Below are 25,233 nucleotides of genomic sequence, written 5' to 3' on the forward strand. Positions count from 1 at the left end.
CTGGAGCACCTTGCCCCACAGAGTGGGCTGAGACGACGCGAAAGCCTGCTGGGTTTTGGGGTTGCTGGAAGGCTGCTCCCTGTCCTCGCAGCTCCTCACACAGGTGAGAGGCCACCTCCATGCAGCCATGGCGGTGACAAGGGGACAGGTGAAACAGGTGGAGGTCAGAGTGACACTTCACAGCGCGTGATTTGTTCTGAGAGTGACACGGAGGGCGGTCCGGACACCGCCGAGCGCTGCCCTCCAAACCCGCGCCGTCGGGGCCAGGCTGGGGGGGCCGCGGGGCCGCCGGCAGCGCCTCCCGCCGGGCAGCACCGGGACTGCGGGCGGGATGGGCCCGCCCCCGCCCTTCCCCGCACCTTTCCCCGTCGGGAGCCGCCCCGTGGGGGCCGGGCCAGCGGCGGCGGCGGGACAGGGATCCCGGCGGCGGCCGCAGCTCCCGGGGCAGCGCAGCCCCGACACCGCCGCGCCGCCAGAGCTGCCCCGGCCGCCCCAGCCATGTCCTCCAGCTCCCCGCCGGGCGAGCCGAAGAGCCGCAGCCTGGGCCGGCTGTCGCTGCCCAGGAGGGGCAGCATGACGCCCGGCAAGAAGCCGTCGGCGCTGGAGCTGGCCGAGAGCACCCCGAACGCCCACTACGCCCCGCTGTCCGCGGCGCAGGGCGGGCAGGCTCCGCCGGGCTGCGGCACCGAGCCGGTGCGGGAGCGGGCACCGCGCCTGCGGAGCGAGGTGGTGATGGTGAGCGCCGACTGCCCGCGGCCCCCCGTCAGCCTGGACCCCCGCGTCTCCATCTACAGCCTCCGCAAGCCCCTACTGAGCCGCAGCAGCGTCCAGGGCAGGGTCTACAACTTCTTGGAGCGACCCACGGGCTGGAAGTGCTTCGTGTACCACTTCACCGTGTGAGTACCGCCCCGCTCCCGCCGGGCACCTGCTCCGCGCCGCGCTCCCGTTACAGCCGCTGGGACAGTCCCCTGGAGCGGGGGCACCGTCCCGGCGCGGCCGGCGCTGTGCGGGGCTCCCGGGGCCGCCCCTCACCTGCACCCGGGGGACCGCCGTGCCCCCTCCCCACCTCCCGAGCAGGGGGCTCGTCCTCCCCGTGGAGACTTCCAGACCAGCCCGGTGCTCCAGGCTTGAACATCCTACAGATACAGTCTTTTGGGCTGGGTGGTTTGTTTGTTTGTTTTAACAGGTGTGAAGTAAAAGAAAAGTTACGCTCCGGGGGAAAGTATTGCCATTCTGGAGCGCTTAGGTGTAACCTATCAGATAGGGTAGGATCTGGCTTCTGGCAATTTTGTTCAGGTTACCCTGGGAGTTGAAATAAGTTGTTGACACTGAATGTGGAAACGAAGTAGGTAACAGTGTCATTCATTGTTTACTAATTTTCGGTGGAGCGACATCTGTATGATGCCAATGCTCACTGTGCGATATCAGTTTCTAACCGAACAGGTGTGTTATCAGTGCTGCAACGCTGTCAGAGGAGAATGAGAGGCAGGTGATGCTCGTTTTCCTTGCCTCTTTTATTGCCCCTTGCTCTAACTTGTGCTATCGGGTACGAATGCCATCACTGTTATTTTTAGACAGGAGAAGGTGATGATGTTTGGAGGGTGTTGTTTAAATGCAGGCAGGTTGAAAAATGTTTTGGCTCTAATGTTGTCTGTGGAGTGCAATGTCCAACCCGAGCCAGCCCACCGTAGGTCTGTGGTGCACAAACATCTCGGCAAGTGCCTCCGTGAGAAATCATTGCTTTTTAATCGAGGTGTTGCTAAAGGCTTGCGTGACCCTTGGGCAATTGGTGTATGTTAAATATAGGTAATAAGGTCAGGTAGAAATGTGTCTGTTTATATATGCACAAACATATATGTGTATGGAAATCCATTACATATATATATATATGCACTTATTACAACACCTGGAGGTAAAGACATTTTATGGTCAAAAGACATTAAAGTCAATTTTTATGATCTAGTTATTTTATTCTGATTTTAAATTCTAAGTAACTATTATTTAAGGTCAGCTGAGGATTGTGTGCTTCTATTCCACTTTTCAGGATTCTGGAGTCTTTAGATCATCCGATCAAGTGGTACCAACTTTATTTTAGTGGAGGGAAAACAGCTGTCATCTGAATGTATGTAATCAGGAGATGACTGTGTGCAACTGCTGAGATAATTGTGGGCTCCATTCTCTTTAGCATTATGATAATGCCATTAGATGACAAAATGACTAATGACCATAATTATGAAGTGCCTAATAGTTATGGTTGAACAATGTAAAACACTTAAACACTTTCAGGAATCGGAATTCCTTTTTTTTTTTTTTTTTTTAATCTTTCTTTCCTAAAATGGAGTTGTAGGCAGCCATCTTTTATGGTTTGTGACCTTTCAGGTTTCTGAAATTATGTATAGGAGGAACAATAAACTATGTTTAGAAAACCAACCCAAAAAATGGTCGTTCCCTTTGTCTGCCTAAGGTTCTAATTTGAATTTTAACTTCCCCCCTCCAAGTATTAGCAGTATGCATTAATCCTGTCTATGCAAGAATTAAGATTTTATATTTCTACTTTAATATATTGTAATATGTGTAAGTCTGTCTCTCCCCTCAAAACACACTTATCCATGGTGTAATCATTAGCCCCAGCGCTTCCCCTCTTTCCAGAAGAACTCTTCTGATTCAATGATGAATGATAGTGGCAGTAAATATTCTCAAGCCTCCTACTAAGCATTGTTCAAGTTCCTTAGGGCTCTGAAGAGACAGAAGAGAGTACTAACACCCTTAGATGTTTCTTGCAAGGCAACGTGCAAGTACCATTTAGGCAGCCTCACTTTGATTCCCACCAGCAGAGGGAATTAAGGTTGTACTGTTTCCAACCATCCCAACTTCTCCTTATTTTTGTGGTACATAAGCTTGTACTTTTTGTGCCCATTAAATAATGTTTTAAGTTACTGATCTTTGGTCCATACTACTTCATCTCTCTCTCTGAGCTCCCAAAGCAACTCCCTGTTGTCCCAAGGAATGCTCTTTTGAGTACAGCCCCTGCCAGACAGGTGCTGAGTACTGGCAGATGAAGAGTGGCTACAGAACAGAAGTTTCTTACTAAAATTAACTGACAAGGCAGATTTTTCTGATTTGGAGAAGCTGTTGTGTCTCAGCATCTACTCTGAAGAAAGCATGGGACCTGCTTTGTGCAGTTGGCTACGAGGGATGAGGTGCAGAGCTGGAAAGGACTCGGAGTTACAAGACACACACGCACACTGTCATGCGTGTGCTTCTTTCGCACTGGAGGAAGTACTTGATTATTCTATTATCAGCATACAAACAGTCATTCACAGAATGCTAAGCTGGGTTTTACCTGGTGGCATGCAAGGACCCTGATGTTTGTCTTTCCTGCCCAAAGGAGTTTAAGAAACTGAAGTAATTTGCCTTTGTCTTTTTGATTCCGTCTGCTGTCTGCCTCCTGCTTTCTTCTTGGGGCTCTCAGCTGCCTGAGACGTCTTGGTCGCTGTCTTAAACGTTTAGAGGGGAAGGAAAGAAGTGGTGTTAAATCAGGGCATAAAGACCTAAGCTGAGTAGAGGGTCCTAGCCAATGATGAGAGCAACGAGCACTGCAGGCATCTTCATTTTCTGTCTTCAATGTGGTGCAGAGTGTGTGGCTGTGTTCTTAATTATATGCTCGAATTATTACAGTTAGAAACAACTCCTGCAGCAGTTCATGTAACTTGTTCTGGACCTTTATCTCTGGCTGGTTGTTAAAACACTCTTTATCAAGCGATAAGAGCTACATCTACTGATTGCCTGTCACACCCTTTTCCTGCTCAGGAATCTTAATCAAGTGGTATGTAGAGTACTAATAGAGTACTAATATTAATACTAATAGTATTAATAAGAACTGATATTCAGAATTTATTTTCCTCGGGTTTATATTATATTGTTTGGAAAAGGGAAGTTGAACAACAAACTTTAATCCACAGATTCTAGGTTGGAATGTTTGTTTCGCACTGATTGCTGTATGTTTTGGTGAGCAACAAAGCCTTTTGTGTACCCTTGACTTAAAGGATGGAGTCTGGTTATCTTGTACAGCAACAAATCAGGCAAATTACCTGTTTACTTTTGAATTGTTACTTCTTTCAAAAGGTGTCTGAAATAGCTATTTTCCAATATGCAAAATATATATTCTGTCTCTCTTGTTGATGTTTTTAATCTTCCAGGGTAATTTGACATCACAGTCTCTGATTAAATCAATTGAATTCTAGACAGGTCTTTTCTAAGTTTTTTTCATATTTGATCAGACCAAAGAGGAGAAAATCTCACGTGAACAGAATAGAGAATGAATTACTGTGCCTCAGTTATATTAGATTGTTGAAGGCTGGGGAATAGTCTCTATGGAGAGAAGGAATGAATAATTAGCTGCTAATTTACCACTCAAAAAATCTGCCTAAAAATACTAGTAGAGATGATAGAAACTTTTATTTCAGCTACTTGACTTGGTTTGATTTTGTAATAAATTTCATTTATTAGATATAATAGATGGAGTATATAATATATGTACACTTAATTTTACCGCTGCAAGTAAATTGTGCTCCATGGCTGAAGATTTACACACATGACTTCTGCAAACTCACTTGGTGGTTGCTTGGAAACTTGGGCTTTGCAAGCAAGAGCTTGCCCTGTGGTGTGGCTGAATGTATGGTCCTGCCAGAGCCACCAAATGCGCCTTGGCTGTCAGAGGTGAGGGAATGACTGAGAACCACTGTTCTCAATGACCTTCCAAGCTAGGGCATCTTATCACACTTATTATAATAGTGCACCTTGAGATAGCAGCTTTGAGAGGTGAAATGTTTTGTGTCCTTAACGACTCAAGTTTTCAGGCTCTGTGAAGAGAGGTGGAGGGACAAAAGAAACTGAAATTCTGTCCTCATAGTGGCCTACTGAAATCCTTGGACTCTGTCCCAGTGTTGGAAATGACTGTAAAGAATAAGTGAAGATGTCAGATGTTTAAAATAATTATTTTAGATTTAAGTGCTCGAGGGAAGAGCTTCTTTTCACCTTCTTAAGTTTAAAATAAACATCTTAAAATGTGCCTAAAGAAACTAAAGTTATGAATAATTTCTCTTGTTCTCATTAAGGCAAGTAATGACTTCTGGGAGTGTTGACTCCCTGTATTCTTTGAAGTGTTGGCTGTAACCAGAGGGAACAATTTGGAAACTGATGGACCATTGGTCTGTTCCAATGTGGCAGCTCTCCTTTGTTGCCATGCAAGATAATCAGCTTCTATCTTATCTCTGCAAGCATACCTAGTTCAATTTACTTTGCTTTTATGTAAGTGTCGTTTAATCAGTAATGGTTGTTATTGAGTTTGTTCGAATCCCAAGTTGATTACATAAGCTTAGAGTGGCCAATAGCTGGGATTTGGAAACCTGATCTCTAGAAACAGACCAACTCTCAGAAGTGTGGCTGCATGTGTATGGATGCAAAGATAGAAAGTGAGGGTAGGTAGAACATTCCAGTTGCTTGAATCAGGACTTGGAGTAACCAATTATTAAAGGCAATGCAGTGCTTACATAGTGCTGTTTACACACAATACTATGAAGAAGCATAACTCCAACTTAAAATCCCAGGTTTGCTATGTTTTCAGATGTACTACAAACATAATTCCAAACTTCCTGGTTCATAGTTGTTGTATAAGCTGTTGAGGAGGTAAAAAGATCCATCAAATAATTAGTGTTGCACTTGCCCACACCTGACTTTTCTTTCAGACTGAAGAAAGCTGCAAACAAAAGTACTATGTTTTTGGCTTGAATATTTGTATATTTGGAAATTTTTGTGGCTCAAAATCAGGCTTCAGATTATTACTTCTGTTTGAAAAAGAAGATACAAATCCTCCAAAATAAACATGGCTTTTCTAAGTGGAAGGAAAGAAAAATAACTTAGTCATATTTTTTTTTGCTGCTGTCAATAGCAGGAAGACCCAGGTTTAGCTTTTTTTTTTTTGGTTCATCAAGACTGAGGTGGTTTAGCTGAGATCCAATTGGCCCCCTCCTTTTGCCATATTTGAGAGAGAGATTATGCTTCTTGTCATGCAGAGACTGATGTGAACAAATGTTTGCTTTATTTCTGACTTTTACCTGTGAGCTCCTGTTACTTGCAACCAACATTTAGTATTTATACTAAAATTCATTTATACTCCCACCTCTTCATGCTAGATATAATTGTTGTAATGGGAATCTCCACTTTGTCACTTCACGGTTTCAAGAGCATGGTGAGTTACAGCTGTGCAGTGGCTTAAATAAATCTTCGAGGTTGCACACGTGCTCAAAGACTACAGGTGAGAAAAATGAAATGGAAACAAGGTGATACCTGTAGCTTTCCCCCCTGCCCTTCCTTTCCTCGTCCCTGTTCCAGAGTCTAGCGTTTTGATTTGTGGCTGAGTAGACATCTTTGCAAACTTACACTAAGTATCTATCAATGTGCTTGGTAACAGTTTTATCTTGAGATGACAAGGCATTGGAAAGGTGACTTTACATATTTCCAGAGGAGGGGAGACCATTTGCCTGCCCCATTATGATGACTGGTTGTACACATGAGACAGTGTGTTCATATTTAGGAGTTGCTGTTGCAGGGTCAGCCTTGTTTGCTGATCAGCCAGATAGGGAAGCTTGGAGTCTTGGCAGATTCTGGATGCAAGTGAGGTTGCAAAGTGACATAAGGGTTTTGCTGCTCCCTCCTTTCCTGCTGCTTGCTGAAGTGCAGCCTCTCAGCCACAATATTACATGAAGGTTCTTCTTTGAGACTTGTGTGATTGAGATAGTTTGGGTTGGCCAGTACACAGCTTTTCTCTCTTGCCAAGTTTCCCAGTCTGTAACTCATCAGAAGTGCCATTTTTGTTGTAGACTGTCTGGCTGTCTTGTGACTAAGACCAATCCAAGTCCATGCAATGAAGACCTCAAGAGTGGCAATTACATCATTTCTCTCTCCCAGTGGGACAGTGGAAGTTCTCGCACTAAGAAATGCAGATACAAATAACTGCATAATTGACTAAACTTGGATATGTTTTTCCATTTTTACTTAATAATTGACTCTCATCAGAAAGAAAAGCAGTATCAAAAACTATATCCTCTCGATGTCATCACTAGTAGTTAATGCCGTGGAAGCTACTTTGATTAAACCACCATCTTTACATCATTTGTTGCATTCAGTAATTGCTGCATGAAAATTATTGTGGCAATGTATTTTGATCATTGAAGGGGAAGGAAAGTGACAGGCTAGATATCTTCTAACTAAAATGCCTTTTGATGGCACACAGTACCTCTAGCAATAATGGGGAAAATTCAATTTCTGTTCTGAAATGCATAGCATGATATGCTTGGCTACTTAAAAAAAACACATTGTTGAGTAAAGGAAGTTCTGTGGAGGGAAAAGAGACTTCATAATTGTACTGATATTTAGGTTTTCTAATAAGTAATGGAAGCAGAAGGATGTAAAGTGGTGAACACTAACGTTCAGTGAAGACAGGTTGTGTGCAGTGGAGAAACAACTCTGTGAAATGCACACGTACAAGTTATGAATTTTCTTAATTTGAGCAGGCTTTCCTGGGGATAGGCCTTCTCTGTCTTCCTATCATCCTTTCAGTATGACATTTCAAGTCCTTCTCTGGTATTTGCTTTCCTCCAGGAAAAGAATTATTCTACCTTTCAAAGTTGCACATGAATGATCTTAAGAAAACCAGTAAGTGCAGTATTCACATCTCTGTATATCTGTCAAATGGTTGGTTGGGCAATTCTGGCACACTTCCTTGCCCTGGCCCTTCAAGTGCCAGGGAAAAAAATGTGCAAGGCTGTGTAGATAGGCCTCTTTCAAAACTTTCATTGCAGCTGAATCAAGGATAGAGTTGAGATTCAATTGCAGTGAACTAATTAGGCCGAGCTCCAAATGCCTGAGCGCTGGATGTATTACAAACAACAGTGCCAACATATGCTGTAGGGAACTATGCACAGGCACAGTGCTTAGCTGACTTTAAACTTGGCAGTACCTCATTAATTTTGTGCGTTAATAGGTTGTTTAATGTGCATTAGTGGCCGAACACAAAAGCTGTGAACATTTGCTCTTTCAGTACCAGATGGAAAATAGTGTCTTGTTGGGGGCAAGGTGTTTTCTGCCTGCCACCAAGAGGTCCAACACGTTTCAAATGTCTTGGAAAGCTGCCAGATGTAAATAAACCTGATGGGTAGGCTGAGTTACAGAAGAAGAATGCGCGGATTGGTTGGGTTTTAGGTAAGGGAGTAGCTCTCCTCATACAGTCATGCTTCAGCTGGCATAATGGCCTGTGAGAACTGTTATAATACCAGTGGTGGTAATGGGAGAGCCCATGTATTTGCAAGCCTCTGCTATGGCAGTACTTACTGTATCTTGCCTCCTACCAGAAAGATATATATGTGAGAGTGTGTGTATATATATATATATTTAATAACAGAGGGAGTATTCAATGTTTTAATAGTCAAATTTTATTTTACTATGTGTTTTTAGACAGTGAATTTGGTTTTTTGGGTTTTGTTTTGTTTTTTAATAGGAAATTCTAAAGCTGCTCTAAATCAAAAGTTTTCTCTGATTTACAGATTTTGCATATCTGGAGGACTAGAGAGGTGCTTGGTGTGAACTTTTCCCTTGTCTGGCTTGATCAGTTTTTCCAGATACATGGCTTTTCTTCTTATTTTTCCTACTTCGTGGTACAGAATAGTAAAAAAGCAGCTATTTTCTGTGTTCAAGGAGCTGTAAGAAATTGCACGCAGTGCAAACCAGGGCCTGGGTAAATAAGTATAGCGTAAGTACTTTAAGAAAAAAAACAGCACCAAACCCCTCAAAACAACAAGAACAAAACCCACACAAAATCGAAAAGTACTGTCCCACATTTCTTAACTGGTAGTTTCCTTCCTTAACAGCCACACTCTACAACAGAAAATGTAGAACCTGGAAAATTTACAATAAAAAATAGACAGGCACAGGATAAGCCAATGATTTATTAAAGCTTAGTACAAGCACTATGACAAAAGCCAGGTTTTATCTCTGAACTGCTTTAATGTCAGAACTGTCAGTTGTGTAAGATACTGAACACACATTTTCTCAAAACTGAATCTTTGAGTTTAAGAAAAGAATGCATCTGCGTGGGGGATTTTTTTTCAAGGAATACATCAAGTGCTACATCTGCAGCCTTGGAATGTTATCATTTTGAAAGCTGTAAACTGCCAAAAATAGGAAATTATACTACAAGTCATTAGGTAGCCTTTAGATATTCCTAGCAATGTGCACAGAGTAGGTATTTTTATTTTTTCTTACACGTTCTTCACAATCAATGAGATATTTTAAAATTTTATGAAAAATGTTAACCAAAGCCAAAATAAACCTAGGACAAGGCTTCTGCATCCTTTTAAGTTTCTTCTGCTTCTGAAAGTATTGATCTTGATCTTTGAATTTCATAATAAAGTTCATATTAAAGTTTTCAATAGGAACATGAATCTCACATGTGTTTTGCTAATGCCAGTGGACTTATGAGGTGTCATTTGACAACACAATTTTGTCACATTTGTAGTAGAAAACTGAATTTTAATATTTTTTCATTGCAGTGTTAATATGGCATACTTCTGCATGGGTTGGATAGTAAAGAAAATTGGGTTGTGGTTTGAGAACAGAATGTAAATCACCCATCAGATTACTTCCTTGGATCCTCTCCAAAGACACTAGGTTTAATAGCAGAGGCATGGTATTGGTGGCAAAGATTACAGAAACCTTGCTCATCCGTAATACGACAAAGGCTGCAGTCTTTGTAATGAATGTATTTTCCTTCTGTGAAGAAAGGAATGCCTTCAAAGAATATGCTTGTTCCTGCAGCAGCTATCCCCTTCCCAGAGAAACCATGTCATCTGAAAATGGGCTGGAATTGGCTGGAGTCTTCTTTTTCACAATAACCCTTGAGGGCACCACAGTCAAACTAAGGGTTGAAGTAAAGGTGCCTCATCTCTTGTACGGATGTTGACAAGTAGAGCAAAGGAGAATGAATGCAGGAAACAGCTGCTACTGCTAATCTCATTCTTACACCCTTCAAATGCCTGTGCCCAATTATCTGTGCAGGGCAATGGAGATAGGAGAAGCGACAAGAAGAAAGATCTTCTATCCTGTGGCCTCAAGAAGTAGAGAACGCCCTGTGCTGATCCTGTTAAGAATCAGTGGCTTTTGTATTCTGTACAACAGAGGCTTTATCTGACCTTTTCAAACTTCATATTTTTTCCCTAATATTCATCCTAAGTAGATGTAGTTGAGGCTATTATTTGTTTTTTCACCCGTTGTCTTAGAAGACACTAAAATGGGGTCATACCTGACAAGGAGTAGGTAACTAAATGTGTATTGCTTTATTGTGGTGTCAGTAAACTTCATGTGATTGTATGCTGCTATCTTACCCGTGACTCAGAAAGTTTTGATAGTGGATTATCTCAGCACTTCACACAAAATAAACCTACTCACTTGATGTTTTCTATGTCAACAGGTCATCCGGCACCCTGGTGCTAAGCTGTCTGAGCATCCTGTTTCAACAGTATGTAAAGTATGACAGGCACAGACATCTAGATGTTACACAGTTGTGTCAGTTGTATGCCTTCGTAATTCTGTTTATTTAAGATAGCTCTTTGTAGATTTTATTTAATATTATGTTCTTATTTGTACAACTATGTATTTGAACCACAGAAATGAGAGAAGTGCTACAAGAATGAGGCAGAGAACAAAACTTTCAGATTCTGCAGGTTTTGCAACCAGATGCAAAGTACACAAAGGTGTACTTGTGTTAATGCTCACCCTTCCTGGGTGTGTGAACTGCTTGTTGCACTCTGATTGTCAAACACTGAGGTTGCCTCCTGATCACTTCTGTGGCAGTCCTTTGTTGTGCAGCTTTAACAGGAAAAATTATGCATTCATCAAAGCTGACTGTAAAGTGAGACTAAGAAATTGAACAGACTGTGCAAAAATGTAATTTACTACGAGAAGAGCATAATCTCTAGAAGTTTTCAGTGGATAGTATCTGTAAGCTTATACCTCTTACATAGAAGGGGGGAGGTAACATTGAAGCAGGTTTTGATACTAGCTACTAGCCTCTGCTGAGGTGGTCTCCTTCTTCTAAGGAAAGTTTTATGTCACATACCTTTCTCTTCAAAGAAACAGAGATCATTTCAGGAATTTCATGATCTCTGTTTGTCATTATTGAAATAATATTATGTCTCAAGCCGTGTGGTGTGTAGAAGAGACTTTGTATTCTGCTGAATTTTAGTCACCAGTGGCTATGAAATACCACAGCCATGGGAAAATTGTGTGAGTTTAGGACAGGAACTGAAGGCAGAAATTAAATCAATTGGAGTTAAGTGTCCCATAGGCAGCAAATGATTAACTAGAAAAAATTTGGCTGCACCTCTGAGATTAGCACCTACTTTATAAAATAAAGCTAGCATTATAGGGCATGTCTTTTAAAAAGTATTTTGTAATTGAGCTTGTCTTTGAATAACTAGTTTTCTTATATAGTTAGGATACAACATGGTAATGAAAGTAGTTTCTTCACTTTTCCTGGTTTTTGCATTTATCTAATGATAAATGTAGGAAAGAATGAAGTGTTTTTACAGGATCATTGTAGGGACTGTGTTGTTGCAATCAAGGAAGATAAATAGTCATGGGAAAGCCAGACCACGTATGCTTTAATTCCCCAGTGTAGACATGACTGCTTTATAGTAATGAGCTGAAATAAGTTTGAATTTGTGGAATGAAATGGAGAAGAAGAGCTTAGACACTAAGGAATAAGGACTGCCTGTAAACTTACTTCTTCCTCACAACTCCTCTGAGTCAGCTTTACTGGCTGCTTTATACCACTTTTCATACAGAAAAAGAGGGGATTACCTCTATCAACACCCATGGACCTGAATGAAACAATGAGATTTACTGACTGTAGCTTTCTCTCTACTTCCTATCTCTACTACATTTGATACTAGTCAACTAGGTGGTTTTAAAAGATGTGTCTCCATTGCTCTCCTAGACTGAAATGTGGATTATAATTGAGCAGCACCTGCTAGATCAGCCTGGATAAAGCTGCTTTTAAGCATGAAGGTAGAGAGAATGTATTTGCAAGCCCTGCACTTGCGCCAACTGATGGAGTGTGAGTTGGTTCTGGCCCAAAAGCTTGACAGCCACAACGGTTGAGGGTTGTGCCTGTGCTAACAAAGGGCTTATTAGCATAGGTAGACAGTAACAATTCTAGTTGGGACCAAAGCTGGCACTGAGCTTGACAGAGGCTGTGACTGCACCTGAGTTGATACCAGTGCTATGTACTATAGAATAATCTTCTGGACCAGGGATCTCCACACCTTCTATGTCTTTACATCATGTGGCACTGTGGGAATATTCATGGCCTCCAGGGTAAAGTGGCAGTACAGCTGGGTAGCCAGTCTGTACTTCTGAGTCCACCCTGCCCTGATCCTGCACTGGTACCTTGGGGCACTTTGCTTTCGGTACCCCTGGATGTGTGTTAGTGTAGTGGCATCAGGGACTGAGCAACAACAGTATCATAAATAAGGTTTCAGCCTTCTTGCCCCCTGACTCACAGGTTCAGTGGAAGTTGTAGGCTGTTTGTTCTAGCTGTGGTGAATAACACAATCTCACTGCTCTCTCCCCTGGCACCCACGTCTAAAGCTGTTATCAGCATTGCTGTGGCTCTGTGAAATCACAGTGGTGTTTGATTTAGGGGGAAATTGGCACCTCTCTGACAAGTGCTGGAATGTCCCAATCTGTCCTTGGGGTGTTGTTGGCATCTTTCACACCAATAAACCCCCAGTCAACAGTCTTGATCATGGGCAAACACCAGCCAAGTGCACAAAAGCGCTTATCGCCTGTTAGGCTGTGCATTCATAAAAAGCAAAGTCATAAAAACATTCAGTGGCTGGCAATTCCAGAGCTTGCTGTTGGACTTGAAAAGAAATCCTGAAGAACAGAGGCTTCTTATCAATTTTAATTGCTGGGCAGTGGAGAGTTGTTTAACGTCATCTGGTATTATCAACTGTGACACTGTGTTAGAAAGATGTTTCTACTGAGCAGCATTCTGCTGAATGTAAAATTAAATTCCACAGAAATACTTTGTTTTCAGGAAGAATTCAGGTTGAACAATTGAATCCAACAGGTAAAGAAATGCAAAATGGAGTGTTAAGAACTGATTGACTGGAGTTGCATAGGGCAGTGTTAAGATGTTGAATTTTAGACAGTTATGTTTTTGAACTATAATTTGTAATTATTTTGCATTGCTGTTGAAACCAAGTCCTATGTTACTTGTCCTTTTAGGATGCATTTTTAAACTTCACGGTAGTGCCTATGCATTTATATTAAAAATAGAGATGTCAGAGTTTTTGTTCACTGAGTGGTTCTATATTCATGCCACACACTTAAAGCCACACACTTGCCACCTTCAGGAAACTGGGCCAGAGGTAAAATCACTTTGAACAGTTGCATCAACATTTGTAGAAGGTTTTGCCTCTGAGATTTTGTTTTTGAGGTCGGCTTGCTGGATTTGAGCAGGCAACAGATTCCATGTGGGTCTACAACTGCATCAGTAGAAACTGGTAGAAATGCAAATAAAAGTGAATCTGAGCTACTTTTAAATAAAATAGATGTAAGAAAACTCCTTGGATTTTAGTTTGGAACTGCAACTGCAATACAAGAAGCTGATATGAAAAAATGTGCACTTTATGGCAGCTGCCAAGGAGGAGATTGACAGCAGGTAGTTAGGAATAGCTGCATTGGAAACACCTTCTCTGATCTCAGCTCTACCCCTTAAGTAGCAGATGTGTCCCATCTGTGGGACTGTGGTTTTCACGCATGGCTAGGGAAGATATGTTGGAATGTCCCTAACTGACTTGGAATGAAACCTGCATTCACTTGCTCTCTGTAGCAGCTTTGAAAGTCTTAAAATGAGACCTGACCAGAAATAAGCAATTCTAGGAGAGTGACTGGGGCTGTTTGCATTCAATGCTTCATCCTTCTGCTGAGATGGTCAAGGAAGCTCCTTGTTTTGATGGGTGATTTGTTTGAACTGTCTATTGCCGAAAGACATGTAGACAAACTGGAGAAGGGAAAGAAAAAAAGAGGTGATCTTTATTTATAAAAGAGGACATCTTAATTTTGGTGCCACACATTACATGTAGAATAGATGCATTAACTCTCCTACACATTTGTATGGCTGTTAACGTGCTGTTCTGAGGTCTGGTAGGTGAAGTATCATTCAAACACAATTTCTCTAGTTGTTGTTGTTGCATGTATATCAGTCTTAATTTGAAAATCTTTCTTCTTCAACTTTTTTTTTTTTTTTTTTTTTTTTTTTGTGTGTATGCTTGTGTCTGAGCTTCTTTGGATTTTTGGAAGAGCAGTTGTGTATCAGATTAGGAAAAGCAGCACTGAGAAGCTAGAGCAATTGTTTATTTTCTGTGTTAAAGAAGTCTGTCCACACTTGAAGTGGAAGGAAACTGCTTTTCCTCATTGCCAGGATTTCAGTGTTGGGGTGTTTGGTGTTTTTTTGGTTTTTTGGTTTTTTTTCCTCCAGCCTGAGGTATTTCATAGTTGAAACTGCTTTGGCTTATGAAATGCTGAGCTATTGATGTCTCTATAGTTAGCTTATGGAGAGGAATGCTCCTACTGAAGTATTGCCTATCCAAGCTCTTGCTGGCTGGCTTCTTGTGTGTGATTAAACAGAAGCAGGAGCTGCAATCAATCAGTTTTCAAGTGGTCACCAGTTCAAGTCTGTTAGTTCAGAGTACCCTAGCAGTGTTACTACACTGCTGCCTTTGCTTATATGGATAAGAGGTGTGTATTTTTTCACTTCTCACCTGGATTTTTCTTTACCATTTCCTTGTATTTGTTAGCTTTCATTTTTCTCAGGAAATAGCTAATGTTTATCATTCAAGAAAAATCTTTCTAAGCATTCACAGTTCTAGCCAGGGAATGGATTTGCAGTTTTGTCTGGAGCAAGCAGTTCCTGTTACTCATGAAACGGGAGTGGCTTTTTAATAAAGATGCCGGATCTCTGCTATGCAATTACCATAAAATGACCGGTACAGCAATTCTGTATTGTCAACAGCTTGACAACCAAATGCTTTTGGAATTGCTTGTAAGGTCTGGTGCTGAAATAAACTCTGAAGAGGAAACTGTAATGCTTTATATGTGCACTATTTCTAGATTGGAGAACCTCTCCCTAACCCAGTGTGTAATACCAATGCATCTACATACCTGGTCGTGCTGGCCAGGAGACTTGTTGGCAGTTCAGGGAACATGAGCTCTGCAGGAGGTACCATGCTCATAGCTATGAATACCTGATTGTATATTTTGAATAATTGGATGAATGTAGGCATCTTTTGAAAGGCAACAAGTCTTTACCTTCTCGGGCCTCTGCTGATACCAGAAGTTGTGTTATCTGTTTGGAGCTGAGCTGAACTTTTAAACAACTTTACTATCAGGTTGCCATCTTGTTTGTTTGTTTTTGTTTTTAGTTTAGTTTTGTTTGTTTATTTTGATGTGTATATGTGTGTGGTGTTTACCAACAAATGACACTGCTAGATGGTGGAAGTTGCTAGGTGCTAGGGCAATCAAACAATAAATAATAGGGATCGTGCTGGAGTCTTCTGATGAAGTGTAACATGGGACAGCCTCCACAGCAATTGCTCCTTTTTTTGCTAGCCTCAAGCACAGCTGTCTTCTCTAAGACTGGGACGCATCCTGTTCAAATGAAAGGTGTCACAAGCAACTAAAAGACATGAGTGGCAGATGGTTATGAAAGGAACCTTGTTTGGAGCCTGTCCAGTGAGCCGAAGCCTGCATTCTGGGGCATGTGGAGCCCTACACTCCAGCCAGCATTCGATGCAGGATGAGGGTTCTGAGAAACTCAGTTTCTGAGCTCTGCCAGGGATTTACACATGAAAATCTGTTTTGCTTTCATATATATATTTTTTTATTTTGTGGTAACTAACTTGCATTTCAGTTTTCACTCTCTGTACGTGGAAGTCTTGCTGGTAATAAAATATTTGAAATGTTGAGTGTTTAAAAAAAGAGTAATAAAAATTGCTAAGTGTCCATTCAGAAAGTACTCAAACATACTTTATCCTCTGAAGAGATGCACTCTCATTTGTTTTATTTCATCTTGACCTGTGAGTCAAGGGCCTGCCAAATGCACGTTTACTCTGTGATTGTATGATATGCATCTCAGGAAAAGCAGGAGGAGACGATGGAAAGCTGAGGAGAAATACAGAGTGAAGAAGGGGCAGAGGGTTGTGTAATACCAGCTAAAGCAGTGAAGTTACACAGATAAGTTCTCAGCGTGGTGGGGAAGTTAACCCAACAGGAAGGTTGTTAATGAAGAGCACTTCAAGCTCTCTCAGACATTGTTGACCAGGTAACTGCAGTAACACGCTGGGGAATACTTGTTTATCCCTCTGCCTTTACCATCCTGGTATGTGTTTCCACAGCATAGAAAATCTCTAGTGTGTGACTAGAGGCAGAAGCAGGGGTGCAAAAGCTTGGAAAGCCTCCTTGGTGTTTGCTGAATGGAGCTACCACACCTGAAGACTGCTGTCTGCGTTGTTTTATAATCCTCTAGCTCTTGAGCCATTTAAGAGCTGTGATTTCAGGTGTGTGTGAAGAAGGCTTTTATCAATCTACTATTACTGTGCGGTTTTCAGGCAGCTGGCAGGAACCATCTCTCTGGTAAGCCTAAAGCTTCAGTAAATAAAAGGTCCCCAAAATCAAACTAACTCCTCCTTCAAGGAAAATATTCCACCGAGGTTAAAGAAGACCAGAACCATCATTAATTTTTGTCTATACATTCCCTCAGATCTCTTTAAACACCTATGTCCCTATAGTACAGTGACTGCTTATTTACTTGTTGACTGGGCATTATATGTGTCCTGCTGTATCTGTGTATCTTCCTGTGCTTAGAAGCCAGCAAGGCTGACTTTTTGCCAGCTGGCATAGGGTTTCCTTAATTCAACTTGAATTTAGTGCTGTAAATTTCTAGGTTACCTGGCAAATAGATTTTTGCATATGCATGCAATTACAGTGGAACTGTTAATAAAGTTGATAGTCATCTTCTCTTTCATTACATGCATTTGAAAACATTCTAAACCTAAATTTGCTGTTTGTATCACTTGCACCTTAAAATCCAAAGACGTCTTTATTCCATATTCTGGAGCCACTTGAATAAGAACCGTAGTTCTCACTTGAGGATTATTGCATTGCTCTGTGCAGTTGCAGAGCCTCAGCCTAAATCACCTATCAGTGTATGAACCTCTTAACTGCTGGTAGTACTATCATCAGCTGCTCCTGAGTGTAAACAGTGCTTGAGACCCTGTGTGAACCTATTCTTTGCTTTGTTTGAAAGTGCCCAGAAACAGAGGAAAACAATGTGTTTCCTTTTGGGTCAAACTAAAAATGGGTTTGGAACTCAATATAAGTATGAGATACTATTAGCCCAGGGATATTTTCCAAATATTTTACTTAAGAATGTAACCACTGAGGCAAGGATCAGGTCAAGAAATTTGTCATTCTCAAGGCTGTATTCTTTGTGGTGCCTGATGCAAAAAATGTCCAAGGGTTCAGTTTTTTGTTTGCTTTTGGATTAGCAAAGCTTCAAGTGGTGATAAATGAACTTTAAGTAATTTAATTTGCTACAGGAAGTTGTACTTTTGTATCTAGAGTACAAATAATAGCATAGACAATATTGGACAGATTTTTGAAATTGATTTTTATGAACTGTGGGTACATTTTCATTGCTACTTAGACAACACAGTTTTGCTGACCATTAAAGATACCCGTACAGTTAGGAGTTTGCAAAGAAAACAGCTTAAAACAAATAAAGCCAAAATGCTGAAAAAAAAAAAGAAGGCACAAAACAAGGCAAACCCCTAAAACCTTCACCTTTGTATTCACTGCTCAGCATTACAGCTGATACAGGAAAATAATTAAATGTTTTAATAGTTAGTGTCTTCTTTAGTGCATATACTAAACAACTAGAATGTTTTGATATTACCACATATTGATTTATTTTTTTCCTCACCAGGCTGCACTGAGACTAAAATCATTACTGTTGTTGACTTAAATCTTGATGGTTAAAACACTGAAAGTTACCTGTCATTGCATAATCTTCAGGCATAATTAATTTTTACCATTTCTTTGGAATGCTGGGAAACAATTACATTTAAATCTAGGTTAAGAATCTACAGTAACTGAGGTAGTAAAGTTGGAGGGAGAAGGAAAATTTATATTGAAATAATCTAGGCTGAACAGGTATGCTTATGTATTCTTCAGGTACTTAGAACTAAAACACCCTATTGAGGCTCGTGTAAAGAGAAGTCTTGCTGATGGTGGAAATGGACTCAAAATATTGGAATATGTTTTTTATATTATTTCTCTAAAATAACATAAAACTAGGGACAGAGAAGCTAAATTATGTTTTGCCTACCTTTTGTTTGCCATTTTCAGTGTCCATTTTTCTTTTGGGGGGGTACATTGGAGGACAAAAAGGAAAGCAATTAGAAATTTTAGCAGCCCTTTCTCATGATCAGACCTCTAAGAACAATATGCTCAGTTTAAGGAATTGTGAACTTTTCCCTATATTAATGAAAAAAGTGACGCTTGTAAAAGGAGGATTGAAAAAAATTAAGAACTCAAAACTCCCCATACTGTTTTATTAGATAACTGAAATGATAAGAGAAAAGAAGTACTTAATGATTAATTAAAATCCTAATTTGGTATCAGACTTTCTTCTTGACCACTCTCAATTTAACCTCAAAGTAAATACATGTTAATTATTGAAAAACCAGAGGAAAACCATTAACATAACAGCATGAATAAATTGAAAATCATCCTAAGGTAAGTTGTACTTACTTGTGGTTTGTGTCTTTGAAGAGCTTTGACTATGCATTCAAGTTTAACTCTTATATCTTTCACATAATGAACAAAAAAAAAAACCAAAAAAACCCAAGAAAATACCAAAAATCCCTGAACAACAAAACTCAATACTCAAGAAAGAGAAAACGCTATAGAAGGACTTTTTCAAATTTTTTTTTTTAAATATATTTGGGACATTCTGAGGGGAGGTCACAGATAATCAGTTCTTCATAGCTTCTTGAAAGAAGTGGTATGTTAATTGTTTTCTTCCCAAGGCTACCTGAGTGTACAAGTCCTTTGTTGTATATTTTGTTCTATGATGTCTAGGATCTGATGACTCATAGAAATCCTACCAGTCCCTAGTAAATAGTTACTTTACCATCCTCTATCTCTGTTTTATTTGCTGTTGTTTCTTTTCTTAGAGTCCTGAGTTCCTCAAAGAAAAAAGCATATCTTTCTATTTTGGGTGGTTTTGTAGTTTGTCTAGTTCAGTGGAGTCCCTGTGCTTCCTTTTTGTTCTCTGTGGTTGCAAATAATTTATCATAGTTTGTGTCTTTTCAAATGAAAGCAGCTACGTGAGAAATGGATAAATTCTCTTTCAAAGGTGCTCTGCTTTTCTCTGCTTGGTTTGTCGTACCTGTTGTTCAGAATAACGTGTTGGTAACACCTTCTGTTATGCAGAAATGACAACATAGAGTAGCTGTAATTTTTCATCTTTTGTTGTGTTAAACGCAATATTCCAGGAATGAGTGAAGAATGCAGTGCATGTGCATAGCAGTCACACACTGAAAATGTTGGATATCTTTTCTTCAGCTTTTTGCTGTGGTGGCTTCCTGAGACAATGATTGTTTGCACCTCTGTAACACTTAAAAAAACCCACCAAAAACTAAAAAAAAACCCTCAACAAAACACAAACAAAAAAACCCAAACCTAAAAACCCAAGCAGGCAAAAGGTGTCTATGAACACTAAGGGCTGGCTGTCATTTCTGGCAAAGCACGCTATATTAATAAGCTTGGCACTCATAATTTTATGGGTGTATTTTATTGTTTCTGCATGTGCATTTGATTACCCAGAAGACCTTTAGTTTCCTGCCTTCTCAAGGTGGAAAACCACAACAGTTATAACCATCAGTGCAATCTGACATGCAAACAGTGACCTTGAATATGTTGGACTTGCTTCCTTGCTTAATTTGGGATCCGCTGGTAAAAAGCCATTTAGATAAAACACAAGTTTGAAAGTGGCATCTTAAAAACAGCAGCGTAGCGGTGTAGGGGAAACAATGTTATGAACTGCTCTTTAAATATTTATGGTTAATGAGTTAATGTTGCAAATCTTGTGACGAAGGAACAAAGCCCTTGTGCGTCAAGAGTTTCCATGTTGTGTATTTAAATGGTGTTAGGAAGAACTGTGTGTGAACAATAGCACATGGTGATAGGATGGGTTGTTCATCTGGTGTGTGTGCTCATCAAACTGGATTGTTACTTAGTACTGTCAACATACCTGGGAGGAATAAATATGAGTGGCGTTCTGCAAAAGGACCTGCTCTTGCTCTGTGGGCTTGAAGAGGTTTCTTTATCCTCTGCCCCCTGTGAGTGGGGTGAGCCCTTTGCTATCTGCCATTGGCATCTGCAAACCTGGGAGAGCACTACAGCTGCCAGCGCGCAGTGGAGCCATCCACAGTTGCTGCCTTTTGCAGTTTGTGTCTATGGTGTGTCTGTGCAGACTTCAGCCCCTTCTTCTCAGAGCCACTGTGTGCTCAGTGCCTTTGCAGCTGATAAATTCTGCAAAAGAGGAACTCACTTGGAATTGATGAACTCTTTGATCGAGAATCAAAACTGCAATGCAGAGAGTTTTGCGAGACTGAATAAAGAACAGCACATCAAAAAGCCAAGACTAGATTAATTATTTTTGGTTGCCCAAAGGCTCCATTAATTTTCCAGATACACTGGATATTGTTTCAAGAGATACCAAACAATGATCATTTATGGGCACCCCCTTGAACTATATCTGCATTAATTTAACCTGGCTTGAAAACTTCCTAGCTCTAAAAAATGCTGTAAGAGAGCTAATTAAACTTCAAGAGAAAACCTCAAAATATCCCCATGTTTAATATTCTCTTCTTGAAAATTTCTGCTTCTCTCTTAATTTTTAAAATTTTCTTGGGCCATGAAAAATATCTTGAGTTGGGCATTTTTCCATGTTTGTGTGTTCCCTTTGCAGAAGTGACAGATCAGGGGGAAAAAAGGAAAAAATTGAGTTTAGAAGACTAGAAAATGGGTGAGGGAGAAAAAGTTATCACCAAACATTTTACCCTGAAGTTATGATAGGGGTAGGGTTTAAGTCCCACAGTTTTCTGGAAGATGCTGCAGATCTCTTGGGTAGGATTTGGTCACAGTGTATGACGGGGTATCTCAAAACATGAGAGGTAATCCCTGGAAGCCTGAAAACCTAACTGCTGTTTAAGACCTTTTGGTAGCATCTGCTGCCAAAGGAGTGTGTGTTTGAACATCTGTGACCTGACAGTATACCAGGCTGATCTTCTCTGGAGGAATAATTGGTAGTTAGGAAATTCCTGATGCAATTTTTTTAACCCTTGCATGTTACCTGACAAGTCTGTCCTGTTTACTTTCAGGCCTGCTAGTTAAAGCACATTACATTGACACTATTTTCTTTGGTCTGAAGTGAAGTTTAATTATTACATCTACTTTTTCTTTTTTAAAATAATTTTATTCTCTCTTAAACTTCAGTGTAGCAGTTATTGTGATGGGCTGCCATCAACAAATGATGTTTTTCTTCAGAAAAGTACCAAGCCACTTACTACAAAATAATGCATATTTTTTCTAGCCCCTGTGAGGACTGAAAAAGACTGTTTCACATGGGGAAGGACAAGGGAATGACTATCACTTTCACATTATATTTGTGTTAGGCTTGTGGACAAAAGTGAAAGAAACCAGTGGCTTTATTTTCATACTAAGTCTAATGGACTCATTCATGCTGGTGGAAATAAAGATTAATTTTCCAGCTCCCAAAATTTATGGGAAAAGATTGTTAGGCTTTTGTGGGACTTAACTAGCTTCATCATCTTGCACCCTGAATCTTCTGCATCTTTCATGCTAAAAAAAGGTTAAAAGTTGCAAAATGCCAGCAGGGTTCCCCTGGGCAGACAGTCTTTTGGATTGCATGGTGGCTGACAAGTTACTCATAGTATTCCTCCAAACCTCTGATTTGAAGGGAGTAGCTGTTGTATCTTTCTCCCTGATATTTGGGTTTGTGGAGATCTGTTGTGCATCATATCACTCCAGAGATATGAAACAACAGGATTTCATTCTTTTAGAAATGAGTGGATTAAGCAGGACTAGTTGGAGAAGAATGAGGAAAGGGCTGTCTGTTTTAGCTTGGAAAATTTTTACCTCTCACTTAAATTTTCCTCTGCACTATATAGAACCAGACAAGGATGTTCGAGTCTATTCTGGGTCAAAGCCCAGGAAACTTGTGAATCTTTTTTGCTTGCATTTCTTTAGAAAGTATGCTGTGAACTTTATATCCTGAAGAGTCAATTTCCAGATGGTTTCAGACAGATGAATCTTGTGATGCAAGGGATTTCCTTTTTCCTGATCGCTCCATTGTTGGCTTCTTGCCCTCATGTCTATGGCTCAGTGGATATAGCTTTTGTGGGTGAACTTCCAGTGAAGCTGAATGAGAGTGCAGTTTGTGGCAGTCTTGGCTGCAGCAGGACGCTGAACGTAGGGGGTGTAGGCTGTGGCTTTTTCAGCTAGAGCTCTTGCATAGAGAAAAGTCCCTCTGTATTCTTTTTTTGGCTGTTTTGAATGTGGGTGCAACATTTATCTTTTTCCAGCTGTCAGAGGAGTCTTTACCCTCAGAGTGTCAAATCACAGTGACATAATCTCGCTCTCTCAGCATCCTCAGACACAACGTGTCTGGTCCCTTGGCCATGTATAAGACGAGTTCTCTCAAGTCATCCCTAAATCCTGATTTCTTCCTGTAGTTTATCTCCTCCTTGAACCTTGCATCCAAGCAGAGAGGTCAGGGAGACCTTGCTGGTAGAGACTGAGGCAAAGAGAATGTTGGGTTCCTTGGCCTTATCTGTCTCTACTGCTGTTAAATCTCCCACTCCATTGAGCAGTAAGCCTGATTTTCCTTTGTTTAGTCTTTTACTACTAATGTTGCAGTAGAACCTCTTCTGGATGCCCTTGACATTGCATCCAAGTGTTCTCTAACCAAGCTTTGGGAACCTATGGCACCTGATGTTCACAAGCTGTCTCCTGTCCAAGCAGTAACTGGGCTTGGCCCTGTCTAGTTTCCAAGATTGGTAATATCTAGTGTGTCAGGGCGATGTGATGATGTGACAACAGACCTCAAGAGGTTAAACTTTCAAGAACGTTCTGTGATATCAGAGAATAAGATAATCCCTCAGCTTCTAAAGGAAGCATGTGCCTACATATAGGTTTGCTGTGGTTTCCCTTTCAGGCTCTGTGCAGTTCCACAAACCAAGGTGTCTTTCACCTTCTAAGACTGGAGGTGTTTAGCTGAGGGAAGACAAATTTTAACTTGGGATACTGACCCATAGTTTTAATATAATTTAAACTATAATGTTAGAGGTATACTGTAGTTTTCTGTAGAGTTTAATATTTGATGGAACAAATGGTATGGATGAAGTCTTTTATCTTGCTTTTCTTCTATCCTTAAACACACAACAAATCTAGCCTTGACTTTTGTGAGTGATGACAAGGAAGTGACTAATTATTCTGTATTGGTGCTACGTGATGTTGTAACAACTTAAAATGGTGTATTGTCATACACTAACAATGATTCCAAGTCTCTTTCTCTCTGTGGTGTGTGCAAATACACGTGTGTAACTGTAAATCTGTATTTGTATTGCTTTGGATTAAAGATGGCTTTATTGCTGACTTGGGTAAAATACCTTCAGTGAAGTCATTGCTTTAGTTTCTCTCCTTTGTTCCTCTTCCCCCAATATAAAATTGGGAAACTGAAATCTTCCTGTCATTTACTTGAAGTAAAACACCTTTCATATTTCACACCCGCCCTTGATTTCTGGTGTACCTGATACAACTTTGAAGATCTTGGCACTCTGTGTCTTTGGACTTGACCACTGCTCACATGCTCATTTCCTCATTGCCAAGTTCCACAACTTGTTCAGTTCTAACAAGGCTCAAGAGAAATACTGGAAGATTTGTCCATCATAGTGTTTGAAAGGTTGCACAGCTTTAAAACAAGCAAATGAAACCTCAGCAGATGTTTGCTGCCTTGTAATAGGTAGAAATTTGTTTATCTCAGTACAGAATGCTCATGTGAGCACTTGTCTTGCTGCAGAGACTGCGTGGTGCAAAGGGATCCGTGTCTGTGCTCACTGCAGTGGTGTGACAGATGCTCACTGCACCTGTGTGTAAGTAGAGATCTCTGCTTACACAAAATCCTGAATCAAAAAATGGACTTATGTATAAAATTAATACACCCTTGGTATTTGGGAATTTGGTAGAATAGAAACGGCTTCTTTAGAGAATGGTGCATTTCAACCCTTTGTTACAAAACTATCAATGTATTTAGTAAGCAAATCCCCTGGCTACAGTGTGACACAGTCATCTCGACAAATGGATAGGAAACACTGATTCTTCTCTGTCGCTCAAGTTTGTAACATGGGGTTTTATCTTCAACAGAGATTCCTACATCCTTACTTATGTATATGCTTGAGCATTTTTCTAATAGAAGATGTTACAGCGGAGTGTTACAGTGTTCTGTGTCCCTTTTGGCACATAAAACTTAGATAAATTATTACCATCTTGTATTTGAGTTCCTACTTGTTTTATCTTTGACAAATGCAGCCTTGCACCACTTATAAACATACATGATGCTGCTATAAAGCACTTTTTTTTACTTTTGTCCTTTTTTTTTAGTTGGATGATTTTGCCTTTTCTCTGTTCTGTTAGGATTACCGGTGGTCTCCCCCTTTCAGTTTGTATCAGATATAAGCTAGATGACTTTGGTTTTTAAGGCCTTCAGCTTATCCACTCCATATAATTTTCTCAATGTCATAAGGCCAACTTAGGGACACTTATCAACTTCTTCTTTCTGCTTTCACTCCTTTGAGTGAAATTATCAAGCCCATTATTCATCCCCATGCTTATGAGTGACTCTGTAATCTTCCTCCAAAAGACACAAGTTTCTTACCCCTACGTAGCTTGTCATGACAAAGTAGTTAAGCAGTTTCTGATGGGAGACAACTATGATCAGTGTTACATTGTGGGGAGTGTCAGTGG

General features: G+C 40.6%; 1 protein-coding gene across 4 annotated transcripts in view; it reads left to right on the top strand.

Moving 5' to 3' along the window:
- The first annotated feature begins 483 nt into the window (after window positions 1-483).
- Window positions 484-25,233, top strand: part of KCNQ1 (potassium voltage-gated channel subfamily Q member 1) — a 337,444-nt gene continuing 312,694 nt past the window's right edge. For 3 of the 4 annotated variants that reach the window (XM_050336522.1, XM_050336523.1, XM_050336524.1), the window contains exon 1: window positions 499-896. In XM_050336522.1, the coding sequence (XP_050192479.1) occupies window positions 499-896 (398 nt within the window). Of the gene's footprint in view, window positions 897-25,233 lie in introns of all 4 variants that reach the window. The other variant, XM_050336525.1, reaches the window with a different exon arrangement.

Source organism: Myiozetetes cayanensis, unplaced genomic scaffold, assembly GCF_022539395.1.
Source record: "Myiozetetes cayanensis isolate MyiCay16 unplaced genomic scaffold, myiCay2020 scf6-25, whole genome shotgun sequence".
In the NCBI taxonomy this organism is placed as follows: domain Eukaryota; kingdom Metazoa; phylum Chordata; class Aves; order Passeriformes; family Tyrannidae; genus Myiozetetes; species Myiozetetes cayanensis.